The 10,816-nt window shown below is 39.2% G+C and overlaps 1 protein-coding gene across 2 annotated transcripts in view; it reads right to left on the bottom strand.

Annotated features, from left to right (window-relative positions):
• Window positions 1-297: 297 nt before the first annotated feature.
• Window positions 298-10,816, bottom strand: part of LOC109430606 (protein tamozhennic-like) — a 36,087-nt gene continuing 25,568 nt past the window's right edge. For both annotated transcript variants that reach the window (XM_062852142.1, XM_062852143.1), the window contains exons 3-8: window positions 8,853-8,931; window positions 8,660-8,780; window positions 8,268-8,447; window positions 8,113-8,200; window positions 7,971-8,051; window positions 298-2,648 (exon numbers count right to left, since the gene is read on the bottom strand). In XM_062852142.1, coding sequence (XP_062708126.1) covers window positions 640-2,648; window positions 7,971-8,051; window positions 8,113-8,200; window positions 8,268-8,447; window positions 8,660-8,780; window positions 8,853-8,931 — 2,558 coding nt within the window. In that variant the 3' untranslated portion in view covers window positions 298-639. The remainder of the gene's footprint in view (window positions 2,649-7,970; window positions 8,052-8,112; window positions 8,201-8,267; window positions 8,448-8,659; window positions 8,781-8,852; window positions 8,932-10,816) is intronic.

Here is a 10,816-nt window from a genome sequence, read left to right as displayed (position 1 = left end):
AAGTAACACGGGGTTGACTACAAACTTTTTATCGGGAGTGTATGTTGGTTAGGTCTCCTGTAATGCATAACAGGAACTATGCCTGCATCAAACAGCTAGGAAAAAGCTACTAGAGAAGAATACCTACCCGGTACAAAAAAGCACGAGAAAATCCGACGTATTTATCTAAAGCATAGATAGGTACACATTACCCATCGAAGTGCATTCCTTTCGCTTTGAAATGCAACGCTATATAGTTTTGGCAGCGGTTTGATAGTTATTTGTGTGAGGAATTTCGGAATTTAAATTAAAGTCATGTTTTCTCTTGTCAACAGCAAACAAAGAAAAGTTATTTTATTAAAATTTTTGTAATTGGGGAAACATGAGCTTACAATAGTTAGTTTAGAAATTGCTACAAATGTTAGACATTAGATTTTTTCTGCCTTAGGTAATCTAAAAATAGTGTAATGTATAACAATTTCAATATATATTTAATAAGTTTCATATATTTCTTGATTTCTGACTAGTTAGGTGACCTGTAAGCTGGTCGCGAATTATTAATTTGCGGTTTTTTCCGCGGATCATAACCATTTCAAAATGTTGATTTATCTTCGAATTATTCTCTGTCCCACTCTTAGATCACAATTGTACGAGTTCTGTTCAGACGCAGGTTGCTGTTCCATTGCTGGTTGCCGTTGTCGTTGTTCCGCTGCTGCTCAGATTAAAGTCCCGGCTCTTGGCACATATTTCACAGATGCGTCGGGTCTCGGGGTTCAAAAAGGTGCAAAATTCACAATTCCATTCGTTGCGACTTCCGCCATAACCGTTATTGTTGCTGCTAGGGCTGCGGTCATCGTCCGGATTGATGATAGTTGCCGCTGCCGTGTCGAAGCTGGTGGTTTTCTTCTTTCCCGAAGCAGACGCCGGAGTATAATTAGAAGAAGTATTGTGATTAACCAAGATTCCACCACCTGAGCTCACATTAGCCGATATGCCGTTTTCCTTACTAGAGGTCGAAACCTTGCGAGTGATAGAATTTCGTCTATTGATTGTTCCACCGACAGTAGAGAGGGTTGTTGGATTGCTAACGTTATTGGCTTTCGGATGGCTATTGTCCACCTGGTTATTGCTAGAAGATTTAACGACTCTTTGTACTGATAGGGATTTTTGAGCATTTCGCGCAGCAACTGCCTCGTTTCGTTCGTTGTCCCGATCGTGTTTGGTTGATTGGGTTTGCTTGACCGACGGTATGCGTATTCCATCGACCTTGTCTGCAGATCTGGTCTTCAAAGCTTTCAGTTTGTCATTGCTGCTGCGTTTGATTGTACCATTCCTGCTGGAAGCGGCGATTTCGGGATATTCTTCGCCATCTACGTCGACCAAGAAGTCACCCCTTTCACCCAAATCCTTGTTGTATCCCTGTTTCTCCAAATTCTGGAACACGTAGTTCCACTGTTCGTATGAACCAATGCCGTCTTGATTCTTACTGGTAATCCGCTTGGTCACATTTGTAGCGCGCTGATTGGCTCCAGTTTGTAACTGTTCGTCTTCGTAGCTGTCGAAGTCGGACTGCCGTGAGTTTCGCGATGTCTGATGATGCAAATAGTGGTGTCGATGCTGCTGATGTTGATTTCGCTCAGCCAATGATTCCGGAAGCATCTCACTTTCGTAGTCCACTAGCAAATCCGTGTTCTTAACGCCACGGTCGGATTTCTTTCGTTCTTTCTTCGCTTGCTCTCGAGTGTCAATGTAGATTAGGTCTCCAGGGCTTTTGGCGTCTCCGCCGTTTCGTACTGAAGGAACTTCATAATCGTCGTAGGATGTTTTCTTTTTGCTCAGAATCGATGTAGGAGTTTGCGTACCAGAGTGATCGAAGTTTTGGTTCATGTATATGTCGGCAGCATGTCTAGTGGGTTGCGCTTGTTGTCCGAAAATAGGACCATTGCTGCTGTTGCGATGGTGATAATATGGCGCCATCTGATGATAACCGTTAATACTGGCTTGATAGTATGATTCATTTCCGTTTGGCTTTCCCGGCATGCCATTCATACATGGACCTAGGTTGGCGGAAAGGTTATAGGGCAGAGGAAACCGGTTCCCAGACACATTGTAGGGATGATTGGTGAATGGGATGTTGCAACTGTCAACTGCATCGTAAGTTCCAGCTGATGGGCCCATTCCCATCGGTCCACCGTAGTGCGATGCCGACGCAGCTGCGGCATAATCAAAGGCCTGATCAATCGAGTGCCGTTGCATGCAAGCAGTCAAGTTGTACATAGCTGCGGCAGGGTTTTGATAGTGGTCCAAAGATTTAGAATGGGGTATTGCTCCCAAAGGAGTAGGTTGATGGGGATTAATTACAGAGGACTGACCCGATGGGTGAACGTGAGGTTGAGAAGGGGAATTCGGCAGGTAACTTTGGTAGTTATTGTGTTGATGATAACCGTAAGCTAGGCCTGGTGGTTGACTATGCATACTACATGGAGGAACGGCATTGTACAAGGGTTGAGGACCGCAGAAGGACATCGGAGGAGTTTGCTGCGGGAGAACAGCCATAGGAGGAGCCGGCGGTTGTTGTTGCTGTTGCTGCTGCATGTGAGGATGAAACTGATACGGATTGCAAGAATTACAAGAACTAATTGCTGGCGCTAGCGTACTGCCATACGATTCTATAGTAGCGATCCAATTGGAAAAGAGAAAAAGAAACAAAAATGTTCGGTTCACTTGATTCGCCTGCGAAACGTATATCTATACGTAGAATTGAAACCAAAAATGCATGCAATTATACTAACTACATGAAAAGGTAGGGAAATGTGTGACTATACTATGGAAAAAAAGATATTTCTAAATGCGACTATAAGAACTAAACATGGTTAGAGTAGAAGCCTTCACTGGATCCAGTCAAAGCGAGAAAATATTATGGTTAATGTTTAGTGCTTTGTTATAGTTATTGATCGTAATGAAAGTGTTAAAATGACAAACATTATTTATGATATTACTGACATTCATTTTTCCTATCCGAATCCTATCCAGCTACTTCAGGAGAAATTCTGTCTTTTTTGAGTCTGACGACAATGTCATTGGTTCCGAAACCAAACTGGGTTCTTCAATATCACGTGACTGAGAAAACCCCAGTAAATCTTTTGTTATCATGTAAAATGTGGAAAACCGTTAGTGTACCAGTAGCCTCTGGGCTGCAAAATAGTGAGGCGATAACCTGGAAGGAGCTCTGGTTCTTACAACTTTCTACCTTGAAAGGTCAGGACTTTAAACGAACTCGGAAGATTGACGAGTGAGTCATTGCTAGTGATCTGTAGACGGTTGGAGTAAGCGTAGCTATCAGTTATGTAATCAAGGCATATATCTGGATAACGTGAATTCAGGGCAGTGAATCCCACTACCAATACTTCCTCCAAACACAACTTTTACCATAGCAGCGGCGATGAGGCAGAAAATGGAGTTGATTTTTTACAGATCGGGAAGCAGATAAAGCAAGTATTTAAAAGGTGAAAACTGGTTAGCAAATGAATTGGTGTGTTGAGAATACAGGACAAATTCCCCAGCTTGATCAACATCAATTGTTATCGGAGACGTCAACGCTCAGGTCGGTAGAGAGGACTTTTTTCCATCCGGATGATTGATAAGGTGAGCCAACAATAACAACGGTCTGAAACTACTATCTTTCGCTGCAGTGCAGCTAGATGGCTATCAGTAGGGTGGGGCGGGACAAGATGGGTCACCAACCCACATAACTTTGTAAACACAAATCGTATTGGTTTGTACTCGTCCGCTATTCTTTAATACACTAGTTAGCTATGCTAAAAGTCGATAAAAAAGTCCATTAAATACAAAATATGATGTTAAACAAGCAGTTTTAAGGACAAGGTATTTAGAGTACATAGCTCAAAACTTCTAGAGCACCGTTTTTTTAGAGCCGTTGAACGGATTTGGATGAAAATGCATCACGCTAATTGTTCAATGGTTGTCAACAGCGTGATGCATTTTAATCCAAATCCGTTCAACGGTTCTAAAAAACGATGCTCTAGAAATTTTGAGCAATGTACTCCAAATACCTTGTCCTTAATAAGTGATCGATTTTGCGCCGTGAAAAAAGTGCGGGGCAAGATGGGTCACTTTTTAAGTAATTCACATTTTCTCAACGAAAAACGTCAAAATATAAGATTTGTTCCGCATTCATATATGCAACTCAATTTTTTCATTGAAATACGGATTTTTGAAAAAAGTAGGGTGGGGCGGGGCAAGATGGGTCGCATAAGGATGGATCACCATAACTTTGTAAATACAAATCGGATTGGTTTGCATTCGTCCGCTACTCTTTAATACACTAGTTAGCTATGCTAAAAGTCGATAAAAAGTTCATTAAATACAAAATATGATGTTAAACAAGCAGTTTCAAAAAGTGATCGATTTTGTGCCGTGAAAAAAGTGCGGGGCAAGATGGGTCACCTTTTAAGTAATTAACATTTTCTCGACGAAAAACGTCAAAATATAAGATTTGTTCCGCATTCAAATATGCTCCATATCCATACTGAGTAAACAAGAGCTACTAGTAAACATTTTATAAATTTATTTGGAATATAAAAAAACTTTACGATTTGAGTGGTCCTGAGGCGACTTGAAAATCGATGTTTTTACTAAAAAATTATCATAATTTTAAGTTATAATTTTGAGCGTTCATTCCGCTTGATTGAAGTCATTTATTAGATAGTCTTGTAATAAAAAATAAATAACTTTTGAATGCTCCAAAAATACGTTCAAAATTGAAGGTGACCCATCTTGCCCCGCGGCCGTTTATATGGAGAATATATGGAATGTATCGCATAAGAAAAATGGATAAAAACCATTTTATTTTTCATTTCCAATGAGAGTGTATCATTTTTCAATCAATGCCCCAAACTTTTGTATGTTCATGCTGGTCATCTAACAAAATTATTAACATAATCAAAACATGAGTAATGCGCCCGAAAATGGCACTGACCCATCTTGCCCCGCGACCCATCTTGCCCCGCCCCACCCTATGTCCAAAAATGGATTTTTTCATATCAATGGGGCACATTCGGTGTAGTACTAGATTTGTAGTAATGAGCCGAATTTTAGTATGGTGAGAAGGTGAATTCTCCGTTTCTGCAATGAAATGGTACAAAAAGCGCCATTCCTTGCCTAAATTGATGCTGTTTGAGCAAAACTTTGGATAACTATGTTGTTTATGTTGCAAGAAATGGAGTAAACAACAACACTGTTGCCCAAAGTTTTGCTCAAACAGCATCAAATTAGGCAAGGAATCATAATACCCACGCTTTTTGCACCATTTCATTGCAGAAACGGAGAATCCACCTTCTCACCATACTAAAATTCAGCTCATTACTACAAATCTAGTACTTCACCGATCTGTCCTATGGGGCACGTTCGGTGTAGTACTAGATTTGTAGTAATGAGCTGAATTTTAGTATGGTGAGAAGGTCAATTCTCCGTTTCTGCAATGAAATGGTACAAAAAGCGTGGGTATTATGATTCCTTGCCTAATTTGATGCTGTTTGAGCAAAACTTTGGATAACTATGTTGTTTATGTTGCAAGAAATGGAGAAAACAACAACACTGTTTTCCAAAGTTTTGCTCAAACAGCATCAAATTAAGCAAGGAATCATAATACCCACGCTTTTTGTACCATTTCTTTGCAGAAACGGAGAATTGACCTTCTCACCATACTAAAATTCAGCTCATTACTACAAATCTAGTACTTCACCAATCTGTCCTATTGTTATAACTCAAAATATATAATTTCTAACATTTTGGAATTTTGACCATACATTATCAATATATTGATAATGAAGTGGTAAAATTTTCAGCCAAAAATGGCTAAAATATAAACGACTCATAAAAAGTGATCATTTCCCATAACAAAATCAGAAATTGCCAATAAAAAAGTAGGGGTGGGAGCAATAATAAACTATAAAATTTCCACAAACAAATCAAAAAGTGCATAAATAATTCAAAACTTCCCATAAATATTTGATTTTCGAGCAATAAAAAATGTCAGAATTTCCTCAAATAAATCAACAATTGCAATAAAAAACTATATTTTTTCCAACAAAAAAGTTTAAATTTTCCATAAATAAATCTGATTTTTCCATAAATAATTTAAAAATTCTCAATTGAAAAACATCAAAAAAGTAATTTAAAATTAAGCAATAAATACGAAATAATGAGTAAAGTAAAAGTACCGGTTGAGCCATGCGGCGAAGCCGCATAGAGGATTGAGGAGCTGAGGCGGCAGAAGGCCGCCGAAGTTTCCGAAAGCCGATGCGCCGTAACTGCGTCGATTCGGTTCTAGGCAATCCACAGATCCAAGAATTTGCCCGGTATAATGCGAACAGAGATGTTATCCTTTTGTAAAGTCCGACGAGCGTTAGCGAGTTCGTACAGCAAGCGATTGTCTGTTAATTTGCACAATAGTTTCAGTTTTTCTATCATAGTTCTAAGATGTAGTATGTTCGAAATTTTTTGTTGGAAAAAATATAGTTTTTATTGCAATTGTTTATTTATTTGTGAAAATTCTGACATTTTTTATTGCTCGAAAATCAATTATTTATGGGAAGTTTTGATTTATTTATGCGCTTTTTGAATTGTTTATGAAACTTTTATAGTTTATTATTGCTTCCACCCCTATTTATTTATTGGCAATTTTCGAATTATTTATGGAAAATTTTTAATTTATTATGGGACGATTAATTGGCTGCCGCCAAAAATATTAAAAATTGCCAAAGTTGCAGCAGATTGAACATGACGGGTTTTGGGAGAAAAAATCAGCTCGGCTTTTTTTTGCTACTGAGTGTACGTAGACTCATTTTGGAAATCGCCTTTTCCTAGTGGACAGCGCCCAACCGTTATTTGTTTTTAATTTCTATTTTGTTTGCTTTTTACTACTCAAGTTCTGAAATTGACTCAGACAAATACTGTATAGTATTTGAGGGATTCCTTAACATCATCGGAAGTACCCCCATACGCGCCGAGATGTGTTGGAAAGGATTTATGGTGCCAAAATTTGAAAAGAACTATAGCATCTACCGAAGCTGAGACAAAACACGCGAGCTGGGAACAGCTTCGTAGACTCATTTTTGTTTATCTCAGACCCGTCCCCCTAGTAGACTTTTGTCCGTACAAAATTCAGACTGGGAGTGAATGCATTTACAACAAAGTATGAGCTGGTTAAACCGGTCCAACAACACAAAAGTTAAAAAGTTCCACAGGACAATCGCCTAGATTATACCTTCGCGCAAAAGGAAAACTCTCTGAAGATTTCAGCTGATTTTCGACCAAAATATATAAGAAGTAGGAAGATTTCGGAACTCGGAACACCAGTTTTTAATGTTCAAAAACATTTTTTTAGAAGGTCATATCAGTTATTGCAGTTCAGGGCTAAGGAAAGAAAATAAGCTAGTGTGCCTTCGATTTTTTTTTCTCGGTTATTAAAAGTCGCTTCAATTAGCTGCTTACGGAAAATTCACGTGAAAAATAGTTGGATTTCAGGCAAAAGGTAATTTAATTACAAATCAAAATAGTTTTTTTTTACTTTTTCATTATTATTCCTAAAAAGATATACCTTAACGTATACTGCTTGCTGCGATTTTCAACAAAATAAACTCAACATATACAACCTATATATGACTTGTGAAGCGTTTAGTGATTAGACTATCGAATAATGATTCATTGCATTCAAGTGACATGAGAAGGATGAGGAATAAATCAGATTGTCTAGTAGCTGATTGCAATGGGACACGTAATAGTATAATGATTCAACAAAACTAACAAATGTTAGAGGTACTACATAGTGAAAATGTTATACTACATGTGAATGTTATGATTGGGGGTTTGATCTACATGTTATTCGTACGTAATGAACTACAAATAATTTTCAAATTCCCAAAAATTTGAAATATACGATGTTTCTCTAGAAAACCGTCTGTAAATACCTTTTCGCCTAGCTTGTTGGGTTTTCTGATGCTTTTCCTGAATCAATGCAGCCATGTGTTGTATAGATTGCTCAATATCCACTGAAAATATATAATGTTCACCGTAAGACTTCATCGACATAAATATAATCAACTTATGTACTTGTATTGCTCTCCCGGAAATTGTAGATATCACACCAGTTAACCCGAAGGGACATTTCAGACAGTCCATGATAAATTTTCTTCATGATCTGCAAACATCATTAACAATTATAGAGAACTCCGTAAATTTCGCTGTTCTGTGCAGTTGTATATTACCCGGCACTCGACGTTAGCCGTTAAGGCATCCCTCGAAACGTTGGTAACTCGATCAGGGCAGATGGGTTCCTCAAGAACCATTGTTTGGTTTGGCATCGTTCGGTAACCCATCTCCTCGAACAGCACCTCAGCTCCTATCAGATTGGCCGCTATTTCGTGCTGGTAGAAGCCAGAGTACATCTAGAAGATTTCATGTTCTAATGTTACTGACAAGAACTAACAATAACTATATAAACATGCAGACATAATATTTGGAATATGTTAAGCTGTAGAACGCGTCAGCGAGGTGCAAATGACCCAACCGTCCTGAAAGGGTTAAACCATGTGCAAGAACACACTATTGGAAAAGTAGAATAATACATGTTTTGCCTATCTTCTAGTGGAAATACTACCTTGATCACTTTGTACTCCTTCCGCCATGGTTTTGTGAATAGGTTGTTTGCGTACTGGCTGATTGCTTCAAATCCGTTAGCTGCTTTGTATGCGGAAAAATCTTCCAATTCTGCGATTGAACTAAGGATGTAACGAAATAAAGCAATCTTTATAACAAAAAACGGAACATTCATTTTACAATGTTCTTTTTACCTTTGAAGTACTCTCACCGTTGGGGGGAGGAGAAACTTTCGATCGTGTGGTATGTTACATAAGTACCGGAGAATAAGATCTGGAATAAGATACAAAGAAAACAACATGATAATTTGATACAGATGGTATTTACGTTCAATAAAATGGGAAAAAGAAAATATAAATTAACAAATACCAAATCATGCAATTGGTTTTCCGTTACAATTCTTTTTTTACGGCTGGTCAGGGCCAAATACCAATCCCTTACTTTCCAGAGGCCATAGCGCACAGTTGAGCTAAGAGTCGATCAGACGCCTCTAACATGGGAAACAGACGCTGTTGTGAGCCGCTTCTCCTAGAGTACAAACGCTTAGGTTTGCAGAAGTAAACCCCCCTTCCCTCTCAACCTACGCCTAAAGTTCACACCGGGGTAGATTAACCGATCTTCTCTAAAAGGTTGCAAAAACACGGCCGGTACCACGGCGATTTAGACATGGTAGTTGCTGGACAGAGACTAGTGTTCACAATGGGATCTGCAAATACCTAGTTGAATGCATTTAGGAAATATCGTTACAATAAATGTGGATAGTGGAGGAATTCGTCTACCTTAGATCCTTTCCGACGGCTAACAACAATGTGGATAAAAAAAAAGATTCACCAACGGTAAAATGTAGGTACCCAAGAATGTGCCTACAAAACGCTTATAATATCGGTGGTCCTCTATGGACACGTGACATGGACTTTGCTTGAGAACGTTGTTTTGCGGATCACTAGTTCGCTGCACTCTATGGGATGAATCCAGCATTCAGAAGGTGCACTATGGGGAAAGTGGTGGCCAAAAATCGAAAAATTTACTTGCTTTGAATAACGTGTCTTATATACCATTTGAAAGCCAGGTAGTTCGAACCTAGATTCCCAAAATTTCAGCCCTCTGTGATCACGCTAACGCCGCTCAGCACTAAAGTGCATAATTTCCAGACTACACCAAAAATGTGTAACCCTTGCACATTTACAAAATCAGCTCCAGTGACCGCAAAATTGTTAAAATCGCAAAAAATTTTGTACGCCAATCTAGGTAGGATTACTCTCTCTCTCTCTTCTTGGCGTAACGTCCTCACTGGGACAAAGCCTGCTTCTCAGCTTAGTGTTCTACGAGCACTTCCACAGTTATTAACTGAGAGCTTCCTCTGCCAATGACCATTTTGCATGTGTATATCGTGTGGCAGGCACGAAGATACTCTATGCCCAAGGAAGTCAAGGAAATTTTCTTTACGAAAAGATCCTGGACCGACCGGGAATCGAACCCGTCACCCTCAGCATGGTCATGCTGAATACCCGTGCGTTTACCGCCTCGGCTATATGGGCCCTTAGGTAGGATTACTAGTGACCTTGGAAAACAAAAAAAAAAAAATCAACATTTCGCATCTAGAAGAGTGTACGAGCTGTTTTTTGAGAATGTGTAACTGCTACACATTTTTGTGTGGTCTGGAAATTATGCACTTATGAGTAGGTCTTACACATTTTAGTGCTGAGCAGTTTTAGCGTGATGGAAACTCATTGCGCCACAGAGGTGGTCAAAGCTGGACGGTTTGTTACAGTGGTCAGGGCATATTTAGCAAGAATGCCGGACAACAACCTTACAAAGTGGGAGTTCGACACTTGTTCAGATGTCACTAGAAGGCGTGGAACGAAAAGAGCACGATGGGACCAGGTACAGTGTGATCTTGTGCAGTGTTGGTAAAATTACACTCAAAGCACACTCATGAACCGCTCCTGCGTGAGTAAACTCGCGCGCGATTCTGAATCGTTTTCTCACGCGCGAGAATTTTATGCGAAACCTCGCTCTCACGAGTGAAGCGCCAAAGTCTCGTTCGCTTGTAAAACGAATCTTAATCAATTTGAACGGCATTCAATGTTGTTGTGCGCTAGATTTACTTTTGTTCTATCATATTATTTTTAAAACTTCGATGTAAATAATAAGAACA

This window comes from Aedes albopictus, chromosome 2 (assembly GCF_035046485.1).
Source record: "Aedes albopictus strain Foshan chromosome 2, AalbF5, whole genome shotgun sequence".
NCBI lineage: Eukaryota > Metazoa > Arthropoda > Insecta > Diptera > Culicidae > Aedes > Aedes albopictus.
This window is presented reverse-complemented; position numbering and strand designations above follow the sequence as displayed.